We start from the raw sequence: 27051 nt of genomic DNA on the forward strand, positions 1-27051 counted from the left end.
CCATCTGATCTGCAGGAGTGTTTACACACGTCGGCAGGGACAGCAGCGCTCTTCTGAAGATGAGGATTAACACACACACACACACAAACACACACACACACAGAGCACAGACTGTCCTCTTTCTCCATGCTCCATCTTTTACTACCACGTTTAAATCCGAGGAATCCAAAAAAGAAACACAAGTCCTCCCAAACCCTTCTAATTCCCACATTTACAGATGTACGTATGAATGAGAGCACAGAGAGGAGGGCCAGACAGGCGCGCAGACAGATAGCCGTGTTTTCTATGGCCAGACCAGACAAATCTAACAATCCCTGATCCTATCACCGATAGCCACTGATAGCCATCTATAGCTACAGCAACGCCATCCTGCCTGCTGAGGAGAGGCGGGCAAGATATGTGCGAGAGGATGGAAGGTGTGAGCAGACGAGGGATTCAGATAAGAGATCGTTTTTTTATTTTCTGTCTGTGTGTGTTACTTTGTGGAGCTCAGCAAGTCTGAGATACGAATCCTCAAACGCCACACGCACATACAGAGTTATGTGTGCGTGCGTGTGAGAATATGGATGCACATAGGGCTATAAGAGCGGCTCAGGGCAGCTTTTGCTAAGTCAGCAGCAGAAGCTCCAATAATATCTTTGCTTCTATTTTTTCCACTGTCTCATCCAGGACTGCAACGCTGCCGGTATACTGGTTCAACATACAGAACAAGGTGTCTGGGGTCAGTTTAAGAGTTTGTGCACAGACAGCATCATTCTGATATAGAGTTCTAAAAAAAAATTGTAAAGTTCTTATGTACTTGGTAACAATATTTTTAAATTTCATTCTTTTTATTTCTTCTTTACAATTTTTTAAATAATAATAATAATAATAATAATAATAATAATAAAATGCCATTAAAATATGTGTTAAACCAAAGGTAGCTCCTCAAGTCAACCGCTTTCCTCCCATGAGGTGTTTAAAGTGACAGACTGTCCACAGGAAAAAAGTCACATCGCTGTGGCTTAAATGTAACTAACCACCTAAATAATGCATGAGCGTGCAGCGCGAATATTTTTCCGTACATAAAATGCATGTGACATTAATAAACAGAGCACGGGGGTTTGTTTGCTGTAACATGAGTCACTGCAACAAATGAGAACTAATAACACACAGTTAGCCAAACACACCTTTCAGCAATGAAGTGCTTTATTCACTCGCTACAACTCAATTAACAGTCTTCCTTAATCAAGCATAGCAATGGTAATGACCTGCTGCAGCAGGAGAAGTCAATGTTTTTGTGTGTGCGTGTGTGTGTGTGTGTGTGTAAGTGTCCTGTGTGTTTGTGTGTGACTCTATGTGGATGAATGAGTCATGTCATAAGGAATGGCTCATGCATAATTTCATTCATATTCATAACAGGCATGTGGTCTGCCACCGCCCGACGAGGGCCCACCGCAACTCACACTCCGCATAATGAGATGTGGCCAGTCTTTGCGTGTGCGCATGCATGTCTCTGCATGTGTGTGTGTGTGCGTTATGGATTTTATTTAGTTTCAGTAGGCATTTCACATGCCTATGTTCTGTCATCCGTGCGAGTCTGTGTCTGCATGTTACGACTTCGTGTTGCTGTCGCCGTCTATTTGGGATTGTGTGAGTGTGTGTGCATGCACATGCACATGCATGCAGAGCGGAGGGCATGTGCCACTCTCATGTGGAAGGTGGTTAGGTAGTTTAGAAAGCCAAGTAGCTTTTTCCACATTGTACGAACATGTGGGGAACATGGAGCAGCCCAAACCACCTGCGGTCGACTCTTAAAATAAGCTCATTGACTAATGTAGGATTTCAAATCAGGCAGGCAGTCGGTGATTTACACGCTGTTTATAGAAGGTGCAGCAACAGGACCCTTGACCTAAAATGCAAATGAATACATTTAAGTGATTTTGTTTTTCCAAGAAGCAAACTGGTCATAATTCTTACGCTACACCAAATTAGATTCAAAGTGAAATACATTTTGCTCGGCTTTGCTCAAAGGCAACTCTGTCATGTCTTCATGTTTTCTCCTCTCACACACGGCTTTTATTAAAGAGAGCTGACTTATGGGTTTAAGAGTAGTGCAACATTCGTTCTGCTAAGGATGTTTTGACCATCCTGTCATGTAGGATCGGATTGAAGTTGGAATCTGTATCACTCACATAATGAAATCACTGTTGCACAGCATCTTAAAATGATCCCAAATCTTCTTAATGTAAAGTGTTTCAATCATTACATGCTGATTGTTACTCTAGTGCAAATTCAATTGACTAGTTTTGCATTTTCACCAGAAAGTTCTGCCAGTTTTGGCATCATCCACGGTTTTCATCTTTAAAATGGAGACCTAAAAGAAAAAAAGTCATGATAAAACCAGATGCAGACACATTTAAAGCACTGATCTGAGCTGGAGCTGTGTCTGCATGGTTTCACTGGTTCTCAGAGAGTGTGTGTCCTCTGCAGCGGCCATTGTTCTTTCATGGACCATTAGATGGACATGAACTCTCTTGCTGTTCTGTCTTGACCTGCTGACATTGGCCGTAAAAACAAACTGCCCAGCCTCTTCAATAAATTTATCACCTCATAAAGTGGTCACTGACTGGTCAATGAGTCGTATCGGTCACAGCGCGAGTGTGTGTATGTGTGTGTGCGTGTGTCTTTGTGTACATCAGGTCTATTGTCTGAATGAGGAGAGGGTTTCCTCGACTGCACATCAGTGTCTAATCCTAGAAAGTCTGATTTGTTAATGAAACAACCTGCAACAGTCTATATCTACTTTCACTGCACACACACCAGAGTGAGAAAACTGAAAGGGACATTTGGGCATCTATAGCTCAAAACCAGTGTTCAGATGAGCTCTTCTGTGACACTTTCACATGCTTGTTCAGCAAGTAACGTAATTGTTACAGCTATAAATGGAAATGTACATAAACAAAACCACAATGTGAAGAAGATGTCTGGAAATATGCAACCATGACTGGTAATTCATAAGGAAACATTAAAGTATAAAAATACAGAACAAATGTCATTCTGTATGCAGTCAATATATTGGTGCAACTGATTGAATGTGCGTCACGAGAGGATAAAAAAACAGGATATTTATGCAAGTCCTACCTTTTTGATGCAGCTGTCAGGGGAGTCGTCTTCATGGTCATTCATCATCTGCAAAGAAAAAACAACCAACATAACATTTATATCGTTTTTTCACATGAAGTGCTTCATGGCAAAAACACGTTAGTATATGAATAAATAAGACAAACATGAAAACAGAGCCACAAAATGGTTTGATTTGAAAAGAGAAACTTCATTAATGAAACACATCAGAAGTGAATTTTGATTGATTTCAGAGCGTCAGTCTCGGTTGTGAGCATTCCAGGAGCTCTGGGTTTTCACAGTTCATCACACGGACTACAAATGTGACCAGAGGGATGTAATAATGGACCAAGAGGTCACAAAAACACACACAGAGGCAAACATAACACACCCCACACACACTCTCTGATGAATGAATGCTGCGCATTTGACGTTAATTCTCCGCTTCAGCGTTGCAGGAAATTTCACTGAGATTGCGTGCTTGGGTGTGTATGAGCGTGCACACACTGGAGTGTGTGTATAATTAAGCCTTCAAGCAATATTTACTGGGGGCAGATGGGTGGTAGAATGCTCCCAGTGTCTGCCAGAGGAAATGAAGGAAGTGAGGGAATGATGAAGAGATGTGGCTGCGCCGCTGCAGAGAGAGCTCACTCCACACAGAATGGAGTCTCTTCGTCTGTCTTTCACCCTCTCCCCCCACCTCTGAAGCCCATTGATGGCAAATGACGATCAAAGAAGAGATGCAGACTGTTTTCGCAGCAGTTTCAAGTGGGGCGGGGGACAGTGCTTCACAGAAATTGGGTGAAATTAGGCCTATAAAACTTCCCCGAGCGCAGACACGGCATATCGGAGCCCTTCCTTTTCCTGCTCCCTGTCCTCCCCGCGTGCCGCCTAACAGTAGACGTGTTGTCTGGGAGGTTGTGACAAGACTGGCCGCTTTTATGTCGGAGCTGACATATTAAAGTTTCCTTAACCGGTGCGGCCCACCGTGATTGGGAGACAGACATTTATCTGCAGTGAAATCTCTTGTGGAAACTGTGGAGCGATTCTTTGAGATCTGGAGAACAACAAATCTTTCAGTGCACCTCTTCATACAAGGCCTCGATTCACGGGAAGCCATTATGAATTGTGAATATGAGCATTACATTGTGCTCACTCGTGTGTTTTTGAGTTAGGAGAGTAATTGCTGCTCACTAATAGAGAGAAGCAGTTATCTGAAAACACACAGGAGTTCACTCTCTTTTCCTTCTTTTCCCGCCCCTCCTCATGAACCCTGAACCAGATGGGCGGCAGGAGCACGGATATGCCGTACGCCACGGTTTCCAGCATTAAGCTGTCAGGGGATGCGTTTCCAAGCCTTGGCAAGTGGAAGTAATTACAGCACAGATACTTACTGTACACATCATTTAAACCTTTACAGACGCATCCTGTTCCCGAGAATCAGCCCCGATGCGAAGCAACAATAAACACATTAGCCAGTCTGTCAAATTGTTTTCACTTGCAACAGAATCTCTCCTGTTTTCAAGATGTACGAAGAAAGTGTAGCACTAAGGGTTCCGTTTTTTTTTGTTTTTTTTAATCCTAACAAACAGAATATGGAGTACTTGTGACCATCGCTGCAGTAAAGCTCACCTGACAAAATAATAAACTCACCTGCTGAGCATTAAAGGAGCACCTGGCCAGACGCAGACAAGGTATTTCAACTCAACATTATTGAAATTTACTTTGTGAAATGCACAACAGAATCCCAAAAATCGGGGAGTTAGAAGAGTTTTAGGAGAATTTACTGACAAAACGATAAATTAACCTAAATGGAAATTAAATTAAGTTAATTTCCCTGCAAAAGAAGTTGACAATGAAACAGAAAGTAGGAGGGAATGAGTGAGTGAGGATAAGGCGGGGGCCTTCCCTTTTTTTTTTTTTTTTGTTTTTTTCTTGCAGCGTACCAAACCAGCTGCAACAGTTTACAAAACCAACAGCTTGGCTGGGTCATCTAAAATGCTACCAGGCATTCAACAAGTAGAGGACAATTTCTGGACTCCCCCTCCCTGCGCCGTTCAGCTCCATGCCAAGTGTAAATATGTGTGTGTATCAAATTGTGCAAGGGGTAACTTAAAACTCCAGAAGACATGCGAGCAGACATGAGTGGTTTTACTGATGCCTTAATGTCTTTCAGCTTTAGGTGGGGGGTCAGGACCGCGTGGGCGCTGCAGCGTCCAAACCTCAGCTGCGTGTCGAGAAACACTGAGTTCCCTGTCGAAGATGCACTAATTACAAAGCTTGAATTCAAAGTTTTTAATCCGGATTATTTTGTTGGTTGAAAAATGATCCAATGGGCGTTACTCTGTTGAAAGTCGAATTTAAAAATTCGATGTTCATACAATTTTTTTTTTTAGATTGAAAAGCAAAGTCAAAGATGACAGTGAGCTCAACAATAGGGCAGGCGTTCCTCACTCAGTGTTGGCACACACAGACAGTGACGCACACACCAGACAAACACACACTGAGAAGGTTCCAGCCTACAGCAGGAGCCCGCCAAACAAATAAATAAGCTATTAATTAGAGAGGGAAAATTTGATTGGCCACTGACTGGCGGAGGTATGATTTATTGCACGTGTCACCGTCATCTCAAAGTGACTTTTACTCCGGGTCGGCGAGACAGGTTCAAGTACAGACCAGGCTATGTTGAGAGGGATAGATTTTCCGCTGCACACAGAGATGTATAATTGTCCATTTGTTCTGTATCTAGCCTGCCGAATGCTGACATGTCAATATGTCTTCTGGAAAAGAGAAAACACTGAAGTGAGGGTAATTAGAACGAGTGTGTAAATGTGTGTCTGGGCACACAAGCTTCTCTTTCTGGCCCGTATGACCTCAAACACAAACAAACGCTGTCGTGGCTTGATGAAAGTGCAGCCACCTGCAGAATCCTTCCACCGCGAGCTGTCCAGACCCTCATTAGGAATATATGCAACGGTGTGTATGCGTGAGTGTGAATCTCGCCATGTCTGCGGTGTGTGATTTCACCCTGTTCGGGAGGGAAAACCCCTACATTATTAGTGCGCTGTAGCATAGCTTTTGTTATTGGACAGAGTCGGGAGTTTTTCAGCACCACTTTAGCACCATTCGTATTGACACGCCACGATGACCATGCGTACAAAAGAAAACACGACGTGGGGAGACGCACTCAGCGAGCGGGCCGCCTCGTTGTTTTTACAAGATGTGTCACAGCCCGAAACACATGACAGAGCGAAATCCCTCTCAGTCTATTTGCAGAGCTCGTTAAATACGAAAAGCCAACAGAAATGCCCCAAAAGGAGTATCTGCACAGGGCCCATAAAGCACATGTGGTGGTTTTGCATGCGCAGCTGAAGTCAATCCTTGTAAGAATGAGCCATACAGTAATCTTCTAGTCATACAATCCACCAATGAGAAGGTTGAGCAACCACAGTGGACGAGGACCTTACAAAGCTTGCTCATCATCGTCCGCAGGCGTGAGGAAAAGAAGAGGGGCCCCACTTGGAGGTTTGCATCGTAGGAAAATGTTAGCATTCTGTTGCCAAAAACAATTCCCCTCAACTCTGGATAATATGAGGCAATACGGCAACACGGCCCAATGGAAGGCTGCGGATGTCACAAAGCCACAAGTTTCCAAAAAGAACCAGCAGCAAACAAACCTCAGGGCTTTTTGAACCAAGGCCCTGACTGACAACCCATTGGCTGCAAGAGCCACACCAAGAAAGCCACAAATTGAAAGTTTTGCTAGGCATTTATTGGGAACTTTTGCAGCTTCTTGGCACGCTGACAGAACGTCATTGTGGTGGCAATGCCCTGGAAGGGTTATTGATCTTTCAGACATATTGATGGGAGAGGAAGCGGTCTTTCATTGTGGCTCGTGTTGAATAATAAACTGCAGGGAAAGTGTATTTGTGTCAGAAAGACAAAAAAAAAAAAAATAAAGCAAGAAATGAAAGTGAGGGATGTTTCTCATTGCTGGAGCCTTTAAAATAAGGACTAACCATCATGTCAAACATGATCTCAACAAATGGATCTGACTCCTGTGACTTCCAGATACTGGCAAATCTTATCGGAATACTTCACTATCAATGGAATGACTCTACTGCCCCAAAACTGGAAGAAAAAGAAATGAGGATAACAAGTCTCCAGTGTTTTTCCTCTGAGGTCTCTCGCTATCATTTGAAATCCCCGATAAGAAAACCTTTTGCACTTTCCTGCCAGAGACTGCCTGACTGAGGATACACGTCTGATTCTGTCTGCTTTTTAGCAACAAGTCAGACAGAGCCTGCTTGTCGCTCCAAGTCATAAGAAGGGTGTAAAACGTGGCTATTTTGGGACTTCCCAGAGATATGGGCTTTGACAACTGACCCAAAACACAACCAGGGATTTGACTTTTTGAAAACATGCCTCAACAATGAGGTTGCTCTCAGAGCAAATGAGGTGGGAAGACTAGAGCAGTTGAAGAGAAACATGCCAGAAGTTTGCATCACAAAATACCCGGAAGCTGGACATTCATCAGACAGAATCCATTTCAGAAAGGTGGTAGACTTGTTTGGGCAAGGGCAAACACCCATGGCACTACTAAAAACTAAAAAGTGTAATGAATATAATTCCTGACACTTACTTTTATCTACACTTTAAAATCATAAACGGAATGGATTAAAGTCAAAGAATTACGCTATAAGAAAGTGCGTTTGAAAACAAATAAGAGAGATCAGATTTGCTTGTCACTTATCATGCAGCACTAAAGCTAGCTCTGTTACCCAACCCTCCATCCAGATGGGTCAGGGTGCGGCTCGTGACGGAGCCGAGGACTGTTGGTAAGATAGAGCTTTGTGCACAAAGGTTAGATTTGGAAGGCAAACAGTCAGAAGTATTGTGCGACTCTGGAAAGTCACGGCCACTTGTCAAATACAAAAAGCTCATATTTACAGAACGAGCTTTGACCCGGTATGTCCTGAGAGTCTTCGTGTGATTTATGAAGAAAATGCCAGAGTGAAATATCCTGGCAGGGTTTAACAGTGACGCCGGACAGGCTTGCCTCATCATTTCAGTGTCCTGTACGATTCACAGACCTTGCATGAACATGTAGCCTTGATGCCGTGCACCACTTTGCATGAACGAGCAGATCAAACATTTACACTCATCCCTCAGACTAATGCACACTTTCAAGGTATCGCCCTGTACGACAGAGATGTTCCAAAGTTAGGTAGCCAACAAGGCTTAAGAAGGAAGCTCACTGTTCTGAAAATGAGTGAGAGGAATGCAAAGGGAGGTGGACAAGAGCAGGATTTAGCAAATTTATTAAAAGGGTCATATTTTCATGGGAACGTTGTACGACAATTCATCACCTGATGTCCAAGGCCCCTTATCCTTTTAAGGCCGTTGAGCCTGAACTTGATATCGACAGAACCATACAGATAAATTATCTGCTTGGCCTCCGCTTTATTGATAAGTCATTTGGGCAGATGATCAGTAATAATCATAAGTGAATAAGGGTATGCCAATAGATCTTCTGCAAGCAGATGCTGTGACAGCCTGACGGCGGAGGCCCAATAAATAACTCTACCTTTTGGCATTAGAGGATTGCCTACACAGCACCGACAGCTGCAGCAGCATGCCTTTCAGATAATGATATATCACGTCTTCCCTCTTCATTTTGATAAAGGTTGCAGTTTATCGACACGTGGCAGCGGGAATAAAAATAATATTGCTTTATTTCTAATGATCTCCCATTCTTACCATGACACATATTGCCTTTTAGCAAGCAGGAGGTTATGGGAGCAAGATTTAAGGTCTTGACTTGGGGGCATATAGATCGAATCAAAGGTCACGCCATGGATACTTTTCATTTCAGCAGAGCAAGATGTCTGTGCAGCTCGGGCATATATGAATGTTTACGTTTATGCACAGCATAAATCTGATCATGCCTTTTCAGCTGAGCAGTATCATATGTTTCATATCTCCATTTCCTTTTACAAAGTGAATTTGTGTATTTAGAAACATAGACCAGACCACACTGTCTGTCTCTCTGCATACTGCCAGTATGAATCTGTAATTCAAACCAGGAATTCCTTTTAGTAGGTAGAAAAGGACACAGAAACACAGAGAGGGGGGGGATCTCTCATCGCATCAGGGCTTTCCTGGACAGCGACTACTGAGATATTGTCATGTGATGACTGACAACTGGCGAGCAAATTGCATATAGTTTATCAAGGTCTGGCTAAATATTTACACCGTTTGCATATTTCAACATAAACACAGGGGGTTTGGTAGCTTTTCACTCCTACTCCTCCTCTCGTTCCTACTTTAAATCGATTACATATACTGGAGAAGACAGTGTGGGCATTGTACAAAAAACAGAGATAAAGGAAGAGACGACAAGAAAGCATGCTTTTACTTGACATTGTATTTTTATGTGTGTGTGGTGGTATCTTTATGTACCGTGTGTGTTAGTCGGTCAGGCATCCCCTAGCAGATCCAAGCTGTGGCTTTTTTTTTTTTGTGCATATTTTGGATCACACTTGCACATACTCACACACACATCGAAGGAGCTTGGGCGCGGGCCCAAACATAGAAGTGAAAAATCTCTGGTGACTTGGAGGCTAAGTACATGTATATATGGGTTGCTGCCTGGGACAAGCAGGGGCTTTCTTCGGGGCTTCGAGGGTTTATCCCGAGGTCAAGCCCTACACACCATGATTACGACGATGCTTGAGAAGGCCGAAGCTACGCCGAGTGACTCGCTGATGAGATTTCTCCAGCAGATAAACAAACAAGGCCTGACCATGGATTTCCTGCTCACGGTTATGAGTACGTGTTGGTTTCTGTGCAGCCGAGCACTTTTGAAAATATAACTTTGATTTAATGCATCAAACAGTTTCAAATTATTCACTGCACACATATTACAAAACAACAGTGGGAGCAGATTGAGAATCAAACCACAGGATCTCAGTCTTGTGTGTACTCCGGTATTAATATTAGCGCTCCTGAGCCTGTCTTCACGCTCTCAATAGTCTTTTTATGCTGCCACGGCCTCTGAATGTTTACAAGGAAGACATGGAGCTTAGATGTTCGGTCATCAGCAGGACAGAAGTGAATGGCGCAGCGTGTGCGGTGCGAGAAAAGAGTCAACAGATCCTAATGTTCATAAGACACTCTTTGTTTGTCAGGTAGTCTGTGTTCTTAGGTGCTGTCGAGTGCATATTCAGTTTTCAACATGCTATTGAAATGACTGAGATGGACATGAAAACTTTTTTTTTTTTTTTTTTTTTTACGTTTTCGGAAACATGTTTCCAAAATAATGTGTGTTTTGCTTGGGATGACTGATCCAGTTGTTTAGCAAAGTCAAAAACTTTGATGAAAACTGTTTTTTAATCTTGAATTCAAATGCAATTACCACAGACTGCAGCATGTACACAAAATAAATAGCAAAAAATAATAAAGGCAGCTTAATAGTTCTAATGGCTGCTATTAGCATGTGTATTAGTTTGAACATGATGTGACGATAAGGTACAAAAAGCATTTGTGTACAATAAATGGACTGTAACTTGTACATGTTTATCCTCGTGATTTCTTTTGGTGGCCAATCAGATTATTTACACGGTGGAAACATATAAAGACCAGAGCGGTCAAGCCGACTGCTACTGCCAAAAGATACTGTCTGGAGATATAGGCTATAAATGGTGTCTTTTATAGTGGTGGTCAGAGAATTTGCATTGGGCTTGAACAAAGAAAAGAAGACAACAATCTTGATTGCCAACAGCCCTGATATCGTGATGACTCTTCTGATTCAGTTATTCAAGCAGTCAGTGAGTGCAGTAACCGTGCCATATAACCCAATAATCATATAGAAGCAGAGATATGAAGAAATGAACAATGCAACTGAATCTTTTAATAGGTTTACAAGCAGTATATTTTATAGTTGTCCACACTTACCTCTGACAAAAAATTCAATGTGCAAGAAATGCAACTGAAATACTATAAAAAAAAAAGGCCATAACTTGAAGAAAGCAGAATTCAAAGAGAAGGTTAAAGCGGTGGCCAAAACAATCATTCACGCCTATTGCGCTCGTTGACTCCTTTTCAACTTCTTGCTTTGCAGCAGCCTCTTTGGGACTCATGTGCTCGGTGTTAATTTTTCCTGTCTTCTGCACTCTGTTTATCCTTGCTCTCCAGAGATAGCAGCATTTATCACCAGCAGAGCTGTCTCCAAGTCCACTGGATCAACCCATCACCTCCACAATAAATGTCAAGCCGTCGTGATTTATGCAGCTAATGAAATTGATTAGATGGCCACAATTTCCCAGAACATCATAAGAGTATGATTCACTACTGTCCTCGGCTGGCTGCAAGTCATTGTGTCCGGAACGAGGCCGGTGGTCAGAAACAGGGCTGCGACGCACGTCGACACTCCTGGACAATGATACAGTTGCATCTTTGAAGTTTCTGTCATCGGCGTTTATGGCTCGGCCTTGAGGACTCTTCGAAGAAGATGCAATTGAGCGGAGATAATGTAGCGGTCTCACTCCCCTGTACAAAGGCCATTGTCTGATGTTCTGCCATCAAAACCCAAGATGAGTTGAAGTGTCACGAACTTTGATCATTTCAGGGATACCCTCAGACTTCAAAAGACCGTGCGGTAACCGTGTTGCAAAAGAGATGATACGATGCTGCTGCTTATCCCCAGACAGTTAAGAAAAAAAAAAAAAAAAAAAAATTGTGGTGGACTTTGCGGTGCCACTGCCAAACAGAATTTTTATCCTAAAGTGATAACTTATGTCAAAGTGCAATCGCTTGAGCGATACATGGACTGAAAATGGCTACAACAACACCAACTGTTACAGTTTCAAGCACATCATCATGAGTGTGCCAAATACTCTTTGCCCAAGACGAAACCAACCTGGAATCTGCAGATGAATAGGAATACATATTTAGTTGACCTTCGGGCTCATCACAAATAGGTTTATTAGCCGGGCTATATAAGGTGAAGGCCCTTTACAACCCTATTAGTGTAAAGGAGAGACTATCTCTGTCACTAAGATTGATGTTTCCCTGCTTATCAGGCTCTTCCGTTATCAGCAGAAACCTTCAGCAAATGATACTAAATCACACTCGCACACCTCAGACCAGAAACTCATCAAACATCACAGGTTTTTATCGCTGGCATCATCAGCCGTTCAAATCTCTTATCATTATTATCTCCGCTGGTGTCCATTGATACTGGCTTTATTCACCTAATAGGGAGCTATTATCATTGGCCCGCCTGTTCATGTAACAACAGCACAGTATGTACAGATAGGATGCGCTGTTTTGGTCTCTGGACCCTGGTTTATAGCTGTCTGTCTGTCTGGCCTGTCTGTGGGATGATGACGGATGACTTTATTAGGGGAGTTGCATGGTCGCAAGTTGGAGCGGGGACTTTCCATTAGTCATGTAACTAGAGCAATCAACATGGAAAATGCTTGCAAATACCCCCTTGACCCCTTCTTGTTGTTTTAATATCTATAAATCCAGAACGCGAGCGATCCTTCATCCATGCCTTGGTCTATTTCAGTAAGAAAATAGAATGAAGACAAGACAAAGTAGAGGGAAGAAACGCATTCTGGAGCGTTTCACTCATATTTTTGCTCGTTTCGTCCCTTGCGGTCGAAAGAGATGACTTACTGGAGAGTTATTGAACAAAGGAGGAGTGAGAGCAGGAGCGAGCTCGGTGAGAGGAAACTTATCTGTCCTTGGGCTGAGGGACAGAACACAGTGCCGGCTTTATTCAGCGTCTCGACTCTGTCGTTAAGGAACGATGACACACTCCTCCAGGCCCACATTAATCTTTAACAGTGTGATTTCTAAAATAACACCAGTTTTCCCCGAGGCACGCAGGGAGAGAGAAGGCCCCGTTCAGGTCTGCCCCGCTCCATCAAGGTTTTTTTTAGGGTTTTTTTTTTTTTCTCTCCTTTTTTGCCCACACACTGTTAACATTGGAAGACAGGGAACAAGGGAAATGGGTTTGACGGGTAAAAAAAGACCGAGGGAGTGCTCGGCAGAGACACACTGAATGAGATTGCGATGACCACACAGTGCAGCCGGACCAGGTTCGGGGCATCATAGGCAGATGCTAAAAGCCCTTGACCTCACTGACTCACCCCAACAGTGGCAGCTCCTGTGGCTCCTTTACGCTGTACATTACTGTTGTTAAGAGCGCTATCACCAGGCCGCCCCCGGCAAGATAAAGGCCGCGGCTGCTGATGGGCCCGAGGTGAATGAGGCACTGACTGCAGATGCGTAGATAGAGAGGGGAGTGTCGGCCAGCCAGCCACTGGATAATGACAGCGGAGAGATAAAAGCTGAAACAACAACTTTTTTTCTGAGGGGGGAACCGTGTGTGTTTCCACAGCGCTCATCAAAAAAAAAAAAAAAAAAAAGAAGTGTGGTGAAAAAGGACAATGCAGCTAATGTTGCTCGGCTTTTTTGGAGGGAGAAATTTCTTTCCCCTCATCAGTGCAGGAGGATGAAGCTTGAACATTTGCCGGTCCGCATCATGCAAAGCGACCTCATTAAACACAGAGAGAAGGACTCGGATAGACATCCACAGACGAAAACTAGCACCAGATTTATGAATCAACTGGATTCTTGTCTCACAAAACAGCATCTCCCGCCTTATATCTCTGCTTTTACCCCCCTGGGCAAAAAACAGTATATCTTGTTTCATAGTATTTTAAATTCAGTAGATGTAAGAGTGATATGTGTGCTTGCTTTATAAAACTTTTTAAGACTTTACTGCGGCTGTTAAGCTGTCGGATAGGCTTATCCGTTCTGTAGCTTTCAATAACTTCCATATGTGTTTCATTTCTCATCTCCTCCCTCCTTCCTCTGTCTGCCTTCCGCTCAGTGCCTCACGCAGTATACTGAAGGTCGGGCCAAGGCTAACATGTATCTATAATGTGTTCGTCTCAGGCAGCCCCCCAAGGAGAGGAGCCCTGCTCTGGCTCATTGGCACAGCGGACAATGTGGGTGTTGTGTGGAGGAGCTGGCTGGCTGTCCGCTCCGAGATGAGTCAATCTGGGGCCACTGCTGAACTGCTGCCTGTCCTGCTGCTCCGAGCCTCTGTAAGACCCTTCTTCACAAATGTTTTAACGTGTGCTTCCTTTATATGGTTTGCATTTTCACTTTTTAAAATGGCTTCACTTTTTCTTTACATCCTCCCACCCACTGTTTTGAAGTGATCTCAACACTCACACACAATACAGCATGATTCTTTTATGGGCTTGTGTGTCTATAAGTGTGTGTCTGTGTGTGTGTGTGTGTGCCCACATGAGCACAGAGTAATCCTTTTCACAGTGCTGACATCCAGCAGATTGAGACATCAGGCGCCTGCGTGCTGTGGTAAATTAGCCATTCTTCTCTGTACCTAATTGGAAATCTGAATGTTTTTCAGCGGTAGGGAAGAGCTGTGAAGGAATATGACATGGCAGGGAGTGGAACATTACAAGTCTCTTTTTTAACTAAAAAAAAAAAAAAAATCTGATTATCCATATTTCCATCCAATCATATTTCTGAAAGAAACAACAAAAACAAATAGAAATAAAAAAAAGTTTTTCAGAAAGCTTTTTGTGGCAGATGAAGTCTTCTCCTGAAACCACTTGCTACTCATGAGTGAACGCTGAAAACTTTTAATTTGATGCAAACACATTTCCATGCATAACGACCCAACCACAAGGAAGAAATGAACAAAAAAAAAAACATTAATTACAGTGCCTCCATCTACATAATTCAGGATAAAATATGAAACCAAAAGTGCCACCAACGCTAATTGACTAATTCATCACAGGCCCTTGTTGGTAAATGTTCCTCACTGCTTGAGCAGTTTCAGCCAAATGAAAATATTTGCATAAAATCAAGATTTCATTTCTCTGCATGAAAGCTAAAAAAAAAGTAAATAATAAAAAAAAAATGTTTTCTATACAATAATAATGGCTGCAACCATCTTTCAAATTATGTAATAAATATTTCCACTATATATATTCAGTATTCAACTAAGATAGAAGAAGATATATATAAAAAACAATTTTGCTGGTGTCTGTATCGAATTTGCATGGTCGTGTGACTTTGTTCTTCATACGCAGGCATGCCTGTGAATATGGCTGGAGCCTGGCCTGTGCACAGCTATGGGCGGTACTCCCTGTTGTTGGGGGTGAGATGGAGGTGCTGGGAAAAAAAGTGCCGCGCATTCACAGTAAATGAAGCCTTGTGAGTAACCGTGGAGGGAGAACTCGGTAACTGATGAGCCCAAAGACAACTTCCCAGATCACCTCTGCGACACGGAGATCGCCACAATGCTAAAGACCTATTGCCATCTGTAGAGCAAGGCACAGAAAGCCAGTGAATGGCTTAGTTTTAGGCTCAGTCATGAAAACAAATCTAAACACTGTGAATTGAGTTTTGTCTCATTCTTCTTAATTGGCAGCAGCAGGTTTTTGCCTCTTTTTCTTCGCCGTTCAATATGAATAAATGCGACAAGCTTCTGATCCCAGCTTTTCAGCCTATGACTGTTTATTTATCTATTTCAACTACACCCGAGGGAACAAAAGGCATGCAGAATGGCCACTGACAGCCATGTCGAATATCTCTTTCTGCCAAATCTGGCTGTTTTCTCTCACTGCTGTCACTTGATGTCTTTATGCAAGGCTGAGAGTTCAGCAGCATGAAAAGGGTGTGGGGTGAGCTGAGTGAGTGACCCCCACAGGAGGGGAGTATTAAAAGTAAAAAAGAGAGCCCGAGCAAGGGATGGATGAACCAGAAGGCGGGAGAAAAGTAGAAGGGGGAGAGGGGGCACCCCTGCCGGGTCCCAGGCATCTCGGCTGGCAGTCCACATCTTGGCTTCAGACGGCTTTTGTCAAAGAGGGGAAAAGAGGGTCTCTTCTTCACTTGGGCACGGGACAATAGACGTTTTGTCAGTCTAGGAGGGGGTGTCAGTGGGGGAGTTGGAAGGATGCTGAAAGAGGAATAAAACCAAGGACCCATCTTCACAAGGGGTGGGGTGGCGGCAGTGGGCAGCCCTTTGGGACTGGACAGATGTTGAAATGAGGATGATTTATTAGCCTTGGTGTCCTTGGTGGCACTTGGCTACCATCCCAGATTTAGAAGTGAGGGGCAGTGAGTGAGAGTAAGAGACATGGGGACGAGGGGGAGGAGGAGGAGGAGGAGGAGGAGGAGGAGGAGAGCAGCTATGTATCGGAGACATCTCAGTTCCTTCTATGGGCATCGGGAGCTTCTTGCTCTTAAACTGTCATGGTATTTTTGCCCGATTCTTTGGAAGAAAAATAACTTGGTTGGGAGTCTTCTGCATCACTGAGCTGAACCTTGTCAACCAGAATTATCCTCTCGCTCTGCCACAATCCTCCCCCCTACAGACAAACACACACACTCCGTGCCCTCACTACACCACCACCACCACCACCACCACCTTCCCTCCCCTGCTTATATAAAACAACAAATTACCAAATTAACATGCCCAACAGCCCTCACTCTCCCTTCACAGTTCTGGGCAAAGACAGTCTCAAACTTGCCAGAAAACAAGTGTAAAAGAGAGAGAGAGAGAGAGAAAAAAAAACATTCTATGGGTGCCTGTGGCTGTGTGTGTGTAAGATTGTGTGTGTTATACATTTGTTTTGCATGCATGTGTAGGACATTGTACACTTGTGTTTGTTGCAAGAAAAGGATGAAAAGATGGGAGTGAAAACTGTATTTGTGCACCTTGAGGCAGCTGCAGACCCCTGGAGTCTGAGCTCTGCTCTGTGCTGTAATTGGGCGGTGTCACATGTTTTGAGTCACAGCATGTCACCCCCATGTGCCACCCATGAAGACCCACGAGTCGTGTGTGTGTGTGTGTGTGTGTGTGTGTGTGTGTGTGTGTGTGTGTGTGTGTGCGTGCGAGTGTGTCGAAAAACTAGTGAACCCAAATTGAGGAGAAAAGGATGAATTCCACACTGCAAGCCTTCCTCCACAGTTTTCCACATTTTATCCTCCATGACTGTCTCTTTCCATCCTCTGCAAATCCACCACTTTTCTTTCAGCCTCACCTCCTTCCCATAAAGGACACTCTTGAAACCACTTGTATATTTTTATCATTCGCAATATATATATCATTCTTTTTGGTTCACAAATTGTGGGAAGCATCTCATTGTGGACCTTTTCAATGAGCCCGAATGTGGCTTTAAAAGAAAATGACCATACATGTAAATATTTTGTAAATGCATATCGTTTTGTTTAAGTTCCTACTCCAGTGAAGTTTGTCTTGACCTCGAGTTTTCTTTCAACCCTCTTTTCTTCTCTCCCCTCGACTCTTTCAATCGGGCTACTTGTTTGTCCATCGTTTTGTCAGCACGATGCTGACAGACAGTTAGGAGGGTTTCTTAATACTGGGGAGGGGAGTTATGATGGATTCCACCACGGGAAAAGCTTGATTGGCAACTTAATTTACTGCTCAGTGTCTGCTCTGCTCTCCTCTTCCTCTAATCTGTCTATCCAGCCACTGTTTTGACTCTGACGTAAAAAAAAAATAAAAATCCATAACAGCTGCCCGAAGGCAAAGGTCTGAGTGGGGGTGACAGTGAGGGGGGACGGTCTTTATGTTTGTGTTTATGACAATGTCTGCAGGTGAAACGAAGAGATTCAAGTCTCAGTGACACACTGAACAAAAGGAACAATTGTGTCTGGACCTGACCAGACGACTGACGAGACTGCGGCAATAGTGTGTGTGCATACGTGTACGTGGACGATAAACATGCGACCCTGGAGGTCTAAGGGAGCAAGAGCTTTTGACAGGAATGAGGGGAAGGTCATCCATCACTGAGGGAGCAGGGCTACAGGGGGACTGGAAGAACAGGTGAGAGAAAAACGGTGAAAGGTTTCAGGGTCATGTCTCCATCGCTTTGGTAGCCTCCCGTCTTCTCCCTGTCAGCCCGGCAGCTACTGAGTGCTTCAGCCTCGACGTGGCTGCCCTCCTCTCAGACTGTTCCCCCTTCCAACGGGCCCCCGGAAACTTTTGTTCCGTTCATTAGTACAACAAATACATACAGATGCTCTGGGAAGGAGGGCGCACAGAGAGAAAAGGTTTCTAGGCACCCCCCCCTCCTCCCTAAATGACTGCTGATTTGGAGGCAATCTGCTTCTTTGTAAACAAACAGCAAGCCGTGGAGCTCATGCGAGAAGTGGCCTCATTATTCAATGTAAACGCGGACAGCAAAGTGTTTAAAAAGGGTATTAGTGATAGGATGGCCCGTGATTGGTTTTACTCATTTTCAGGTTATGAGTGGAAATACAGTATGGAAAAAGAGAGAACGCAGCCTGCGACATGAAATGGACACCTGTGAGTAATGGGAAAACGACAGCGGTCCACGAGACATATAGAACTGCTGCAGGTGCTGGTTTTAAAGGTCTCCAAGTGCTCATCCAGCGTCTTACATCAGTGATTATCATGTGAACATGTCTGAGAGAGAGTCCTGATGGCTAACGTCAGCCTCACCCCACGATAATCGCATTTAATTTCAACCAAGCTAAGCTGTGCCTCTCACTTCATCCTACATTGATAGTTACAGTATAACAGTTACTAACTTTTGCTTCCACACTGTCCACATTCCCAACATCAGCAGAAAAAAAAAACAACCTTTTAAAGACAAGTAATGATTTCTTTCCCATGGAGACATGTCTTGAAAGAGAGAGCAGAGGTTGATGTTTGCCAGAGGTTAATGACGAACATGGGACAATGACTGAGTCTGTCTGATCAATGAAGAGAGGCAGGGAAGATGGATCCAGAAGCACAAAGACGAGTATACATATCCACCCTTTTGAATACTCTGCCAAACTTTTTTTTTTTTTTTTTTTTGATACAACAGTCTGGTTTCTCCTGCATCCCACATGAATTATGTAAACGACTATGGCATCCCCTTCCTAACTTGACGTCGGCAGAGAAAAGGGAAGAATGGACAGAAGTGAGAGCAATGCCTCTTCCTGGTTTTTTTTTTTTTTTTCCTCTCTCTTCCTTTCGCTGGACAAGCTTTCATGTTGGCAGAGCGGGCCTGGGTTTTTTAGCTCGGTGGCCATATGAAAGGATGATGGTGGCTGCGGAGTTGGTTGGTGGAGGGGGAGGGTCACAATGACATATACAAGGAACCAAGGAGGCAGGCAGGGAAAGAATGCTGGCCTTGTTGTTGGACAGCTTGACATTGATTAATGAGAGAGAGAGAGAGAGAGAGAGAGAGAGAGAGAGAGAGAGAGAGAGAGAGAGAGAGAGAGAGAGAGAGAGAGAGAGAATATAGAAAATAAGAAGAGAGGGGTGGCATTGGTATAGTAGGCCAGACGGGGGGGTGAGAGACTCCGGAAGAGCCCCGGGCTGCACTGCTGATCAGGAAGAGGGTAGCAGCAGTGTAGCGCTAACCATTAAAAAAAGTGTGTGTCTCTGTGTGTATGTGTTTCTGTGTGTGTGTGTCTGGAGATATCCCGGCTATTTAGCCTGAAGGGATTGTCTGTCTTCTCTCATACACGAAGACGCATGTGGGCACACACAATTCAGCGCAGGTCACATCAATCCTCATCCATCAAACCGCTCTTAAAAGATGGCCATCGTCATTACAAGTTGCTTTGTTGTTACTTTTTTCACACACACTTCAGTGGCTCAGCTGCTTCCACTGACAGGAAAAACAAGAGAAACCTTGTTGCTGGTTTGATGGTGATAAAATTATATCGTGTGTACAATCTTGACGGGACTGTCACTCTGTTGAAAATGGGTAAATTAAAGTTCAAGGATATGTAAATAGAGCTGGAGCAAATTGAGAAGCATCAGTGGATGATCAAATTCTCAATTTTCCTTAAAGAAATCCTCCAACTACAGTAAAAGTTCCTTTGATATTCATAAATCATCACAGTTTCTGATCCATTAATATCTTTTCCAGCCTCAAGTGAAGTCCCTGTCCTTGGTGTCTCCTTTGGCTGAACACTACTGACCTTCTCCACACCAGGATCTACTCCAGCCTGCCTCCGTCTCTGGCAAAGAGGAGATTTCAAAGCCTCTCCTGGATGTCCCGGGACCCTTTGTCTCTGCTCTCATCTATAGGTAAGCACACTGTGCAGCCCTCTCCCCACCACCAGCCTCTTCAAAACTCTGCACAATAGCCAGATTTCCTCCCAATTTGCTGGTAGATAATAGGAGGCTCAGGAACTCCTTTCAGTGGCTTTGAATGGTGGGCCTAATTCAAACTCAATCTTTGGGGTTTGACAGGCCTCACCCCAACCTTAGCCAGGCTTACTTTGGGGCTCCTGACTTTGGCTAATGCTAGGGCAATCCCACTGTTGAAGGAATTAGCCTTGTGCACGTTTGTGCCTCTTCTGCAAAACGCGTCGGTGCGCTTTCATACCTTTGTGTATGCCAGCTGACAATTTAAACCATACTGGGCACGAGTAAGCCGACAAAACACAAAAAGTTTTTTCTCGGTAGTGCTATACTATACTTCACACTGCTACACTTTTTTCTATCTGTGAGTTTCCCCCAACAAACCATAAGCCTCTGACTGGGTGGAAGCGCTTGCGGCTTTTTCCATCACATCCTCATTTATCCAACCTCCGAGTGACCAGTACCACTTAAAAACGAATATATATGCAGTCGCTGTTTTTCGTATTTGTTTTTCCCCAACTCTCGGAGTTCACTCCACTGACCATTTGTTCTACTTGACCTTGCTGCACTTCTCTTTGCCCCAATTATGCAAGGACACACACCCACTTTGCATATTTGTACTTCTTTTTCTCCTGACACTGTTGAGGTCAGTGCTAATCAACCACCCCTCGGTAGTACGCACCGCATATACACCAGCCTCACTGAGGTTCTTAAAGACACCCACCTTCCAGGTCCAAGGACTGCTATTAAAGCAATCAGGAGCTTTCTAAGCTAGGTCAAGAGCAAGGTACTCACATGGGGATTCTGATTTGAATTATGCAAAGGGGGAATAGGAGAAGAAGAGAGAAAATAGAAAGAGCAGATAGAACGAGCCCAGAAGAAGATTGGAAAGCAAACAGCCAAACCTTTTTCGCAGTCACGCAGAGGTAAAACCTTGCTGGGGAAACAGTAGAAGAGAAAGTGATAAAGGTGTGGGCAAGTGACTTCTGAAGAGACAAAAGGGAATGAAACAGTGAGGAATTTAAAAGATTAGTCTTAAGTCCAAGACCCTGACCATGGGACCTGATGAAGCATTAGAAAACATGGTGAAGACTGGAACGGTGGGACCACACGCAGTTTTCTGTGTGTGTGTGTGTGTGTGTGTGTGTGTGTGTGTGTGTGTGTGTGTGTGAATATGTGTCTGTGAGATCAGCTTTCCCTGTGGTCCATTCAATGTCTAGTGGCTCAGGATACTGAGACAAGAGAAGCAAGAGGAGAGAGAATTATCTTGAAATGCGATTGGAACCAGTGTGTGTGTGTGTGTGTGTGTGTGTAGGTGTGTGTGTGTGTGTGTGTGTGTGTGTGTGTGTGTGTGTGTGTGTGTGTAAAAGAGACAGTGAGAGAAAGAGTCAGTAAGTGAATAGAAACAGTAAACATGGTAACTGTAGAGCTGATATGGAGGTAAAGGGGAAATGGAACAGTCACAGTAAGTGTGCCAATTTTAAGCAGAGGAGATGCTGCTGATGTTGATTTTTGTTTGTGTTTTTTTTTTTAATCTTCTCCAGTCTGTATATGCATGCTTCTCTGAAAAGATTTAAAATAATCCAAACCCAATACAAAGCAAGATTTTAATTTAAAAGCCTGGAAAGACAGTAGATCAAAGGACAATCACATTGTGTTATCTGAGTGAGTTCAGGTGACTTTCGATTTTTCTACAATCGAAACGGTTCAAACTACAACTTTGAAACAAATATAACTTACTTGGAGAAAATATAAGCTGATAATTACTGTGGTGTCTGTGCGAGCCATTGTATGCATGTCCCTTTTGTGTGTCTTGCTGACTGTCCTTTGGCCGGGCCTACCCTGCAGAGAACATAATCATGGCCCTGTCGTACCCAGGTTAAAGGCTCACTGCTGGGTCCTCTGGCACTAATGCAGTGCCAAACTATAGGGGTCACATTAGCCCCAGCTACTTCAGCATGCATTACAGTAAGAAAGGACTCCATTCCCCATTAAAAGGCACCAGCAGGCTATGATGTGGGCCTACCTGTGATGGCCTAAATGAGTCACTTAATGATAGCCGTGCTGCGGGGAAGTAGTACTCAGACAAAGACATGCTGATTGGATACTGATTTAGAGTGAGGGTCAAAAGAATAAGAGTCAGTGTATCATATCTGTTCTGTCATTTCTGTCACTTCAAGAATAGCGGGTGTCCAGGCTTTGAGTGGATATCATTAGAGAACACATACTTTACATACTTTCTGTCAATTTTTGTCTCATTAACAGGCGGTGCGGACTACTGTCCATGCTGTGAAACCAGATGGGCTTTTATTTTTTGACCACAACTTTCATACCCTTTGGTTCTGTGCAAGAACTCAGAGCAAAGCACTCATGTCGGCAATCTACAAAAGGGGCAATCAAAATACCCACACAGAAGAACTGCACTGAAAAATATGGGCTGCTTGGGTCTGTGTCTCAACGGTTGTTACAATTTTAAATTCTATAATAAAATACAAAAAATGCACATGGCATTCCAGCTAACAGGGTTGGAGTCAATCTTTGCCAAGTTTGGATGTTCTTCCCATGTATGTGTGTTTTTTGCATATGTGGCTTTAAGGCTGTGCCTTCACCCCTGGCCCTGAAAGATTTGAGCATATACTGTATGTATATCTCATCACTTTCAAGATTATTGGAACTGATAGGACAATTCATTGGCAGCATATTGACTTAATAGACCATCTTGTTTTGTCAATGTTGATGAGTAGCAAAGCTGGTAGAGTGGGTCATCATCCAGTGGTTGTGATTAAGGTCTCAGTTCCAGCTTTCCATTGTCCTTGGGAAGACACCAAACCCAACGTTGTGCCGCTGTTGATATTTGAGTGTTTCTGAATGGGAGGAGTTCATCATCATATCATGCATAACGAGACCACTAAAGTAAAATGGCTTAAATCATTTTTAAAATTTATTATATAGTGCTGTTTAATTCTTGTTAACTATGTATCTTAATGCATCAATGTGGGTCATCATAATACTCTAGAAACTCGGGTAATCTGTCTGTGAGATTGTTTATCAAACTAAGGTCAAGGCTATACATAACGGGTTCAGAGTCTCCTTGCCATACGGCTATTAAGCACCATAATTAAAATAAATCTGTATCGATATCAGAGTTAATTTATTGCGTTAATTAGTTGCACCTTTGGTTTTCATTGCACCAGTCGTGTAGACAGCATTGGCCTAAATTTTTTTTTTTTTTTTTTTTTTTTTTAAATATATTTTACTGGAATGTCACATTTCTATGATCTGAATTCCCCTTGATACTCCTCTCCATCGGCATTTTTCTCATCCTCTGCACTGTTTTATTAATTTGGATCACATCCGCTTGAAGTATTGTGAAGAAGCACATAAGCGCCAGATTTGTGCGTCTGGTTAATGCTTACAATTCCATACTAACTTCTTAAAAACACCGAACGATGTTGGTGGTAAGTGATATCCTGGGTGGGTGAAAACATCCATGAAGACTTTCTCAATGAAAGTTTGTATCTTCCGTTCCGGGTGTGGGAAGAGGGAGCCAGTGTATCCCAAACGGTGGAGATGAGAGGAGGGTAAGTGAGCCATGAGGAGGAAGCCAGAGGGTGAGTGGTGATCTGTAAACCGATACCCTGCTACCTTCCCTGACCTCCCTGTCGGGCCACTCTGTTACCTGGACAAGATGGGAGGTATTAAGTGGCCCGCTGTCCCGCTAGGTTGAGTTGCTGATCCGTTAGCCAGAGAGGAAAGCCAACCCGGACTCCCATCTTCACGTCAGTGGGAGCATTTGTTTTGATTTTTGTCCTCTCTTTCTCACAGACAAACCTGAGATGCCCAATTTATCTGGGATAGAGTGAGGGGAAATAGGGCGCCTTGCCACTTGAACACTAGAACTTTAAGCCGGGGACGGTTCGCTGACTCTCACTGCCAATGTCTTCATTGACTGTAACGCAATGCTGACATGCACAGAATGACAGAAGGGCTTTTGATAATACATCAGTGATGGCATGAATAAATAATGGCTCATGATAGAGTCATTTAACTGTGATGGACTTGCACTGATCATCAATATTCTTCTTCCTTGATAATTTTCTCAGTGAGGGTAAAAGAGAAGGTGAAATCAAAAGCCAAAACTTCCACCACTGTGATTTTCTTTCTTCCTTCAAAACCAGAGAGCATCCCCGCAAGGAGTCAATACTGTGAGCCGGTGCCCACCCACATCTTCAGGCCAGGCAACAGAGGGACTGGCGAGAGAACAGGAGGAACAATTTGCTCATTCTCAACCAAGACATGGGGGCTTTGGATGAAGTGAAAAAAAAAGACACCCAATATCCAAAATCCCTCTCTCAGGGCCATCATGTGAAGAATTCCCCCTCCTCTCCTCCTCCTATGCCCTCCCTCCTCCCTTTCCTCTTCTCTTCTTTTCTTTTTTAATCAAGCCGTCTGGGGTTGTCAGGTCTTTTGAGACGAGGACTCCCAGCCATGTGAAAAGTTAATCCCTTGTGGGCCTTCTTCTCTGTGGCGCTCATCTCCCTGGGAACACTGGTGGTGGCTTGCAGGCAGGTGGTGTCGGGTGGGGGTGGAGGGGTGGGGAAGACGAAGAAGGGATGGATGGAGATTGGGATGCGCACTGGAGCCACCCAAACCTACGAGGACAGGTTCCCGGTACTCTACACGCAAAACTCACCCTGCAACAAACGAGTTTATGTCTCAGCTTTGTTCATCAGGACTCACTGTTGTCAGTAGCGAACCCCCACTTTCCTCCCCCCGTTCTGCCTCACTCTACTCCCTGTGTCTCAGTACGCAACTTCAAGACCTTTTGATGAGGTTCTCTTCCTGACTGACAGACAGCTGGAACAGAGAGCGCAGAGGATTTGCGGCTTGGAGAGCGACTCGAGTGGCCTCTGAAGGATGACAGTGCCTCACAATGGAGAGGGTACTTCTGCTGCATTGTGCCCCAGACCTCTCCACCGCAGCGCTGACCCCCCCACCCCGCCGAACCACTTGGCTTAAAATGTTCTACTCTAGTAGTTTCTCCGCGGGTCAAAGCAAAAATCCCAACAGACACCTCTTGGGCCTTCTGCCAAAGGCAGGAGGAAAGACGTGAGGTTAGAAGATTTGTCACAATTTTCTTTTTGAGCAATCAATTTAGATACACACTGCCTCCTACTTCGCATATTTGAATCATATTTCAGGTTAAACGCTGCGTGGCAGGGAGGACGGAGAATGTGGGCCACCAAAGCCTCTTCTGGCGGTTTGAAGGAGACAGAAAAATGCACACTTGAACGCTTTGTTTGCAGTGCACTTTCTCCCTCTCGGAGCGAAGTGCCATTGGAGATATAGACAGGCTCAGTCAGCCATCTTAATCCTCCTCCCCTGTCCATCTCACGCTCACTCGGTCCACCCTGACCCCACACACTCTCACTCTTTGAAAAGCATATACACACATACACATACATACACACATTCTCAATTCACCCTCTTCCTCCCATTTGATGTGCCCTGAGCCCGCCACTCAAAGAAAAGAGCTGGAGGCAGAGAGAATCCCTGTTGGAAGGGTGTACACAGCAAGATTTGGGAGTTTGTAAAGGTCAGCACAGACTTTGTTCAATCTGAGGGTTTATCTCAGCAACAGCGGGGCTGGACAATGGGGCCACTCGCCGCGCGACAGAAACCCAAGCTGTGGCAGCTAAATTACTTTACTGATAAGGCCGAATTAGAAGCACTGGGACCCCGGAGGCCAGGAAAAGAGGAGGATGGAGCAGAAAGAAAAGAAGGAGAGCAGAAATAGAGAGCGGCCACATAAGGTTGAAAGAGCGGGTTGAAAAATCAATGAGTCACAAAAGAAAAGATTTGAGTGTGTGATCTTGGTATAATTAAAGCACATGTTGTGTATTTTGTCATAAAAGCCCATGAAAGCACAGAGATCACCACTTCACAGTGAAAAGAGATCACACCCTGCTATCTCTAAGTATTTTGACCGGACACAAGCGTAGATGAAAGCCTGCTATTGAACACAAGACACAAAACTGACAAAAATGGGTGTGAAGATAAAAAGGGAAAATGTAGAGTGTGGCCAAGGAAGCAAATGATGATTTGATTCCTATCTCACAAACTCCCACTCATGGGAGGAGAAGAAGAAAAAGTGCTTGACGGGTTTCACTTGAGTAGTTTTGGTGTTCACAATGCTGTGAGTGTGTGTGCTGAAGGCTTTTTGTGTGTGCGGGCGTGCTCTCATAGTGTACACTTGTTTTCGGCAGCGGACTGCTAGTGTCTCGCTTCCTGAAGAAACATGATCTGTTACGCAAAATATAAAAAAAAAACAAAAAAAACACTTAGCAGCAGAGAGTGGCATTGCAAGCGGTCGGCCAGCAGAGGGGAGCAGGCTTTGTCACCAGAACACTCCAGATGAATGAAAAATAAATAAATAAAATGCAAACAAAGCATTGGAAAAATCATTATCGACACAAAAGCATGAATGTTTGATTAATGAAGAAAGTATGTAACACAAATTTCACCGATCCATATTTTTCAGAGGGTATACTTTCTCCCTGCACATATGCGCGCACACACACACACACACACACACACACACACACACACACACACACACACCGCCCATAACATGACGACGCCTTTGTTCTCGTTTGGCATAACCTTCGCATCACATGGCTCAGCCCTAAGAGTCTCAGAGAAGCTGAATATTTTTCGGCTCCTTTTTTCAGTCATCTGAGGTGGCAGGCTGGGTGCCATTGTGT

The 27051-nt window shown here is 44.0% G+C and overlaps 1 protein-coding gene across 2 annotated transcripts in view; it reads right to left on the minus strand.

Annotated features, from left to right (window-relative positions):
• The window catches only part of prdm16 (PR domain containing 16), a 175731-nt gene that overhangs the window by 80948 nt on the left and 67732 nt on the right, over positions 1–27051 (minus strand). For both annotated transcript variants that reach the window (XM_030119689.1, XM_030119690.1), the window contains exon 3: positions 3124–3171. In XM_030119689.1, coding sequence (XP_029975549.1) covers positions 3124–3171 — 48 coding nt within the window. The remainder of the gene's footprint in view (positions 1–3123; positions 3172–27051) is intronic.

This window comes from Salarias fasciatus, chromosome 20, assembly GCF_902148845.1.
Source record: "Salarias fasciatus chromosome 20, fSalaFa1.1, whole genome shotgun sequence".
In the NCBI taxonomy this organism is placed as follows: Eukaryota; Metazoa; Chordata; class Actinopteri; order Blenniiformes; family Blenniidae; genus Salarias; species Salarias fasciatus.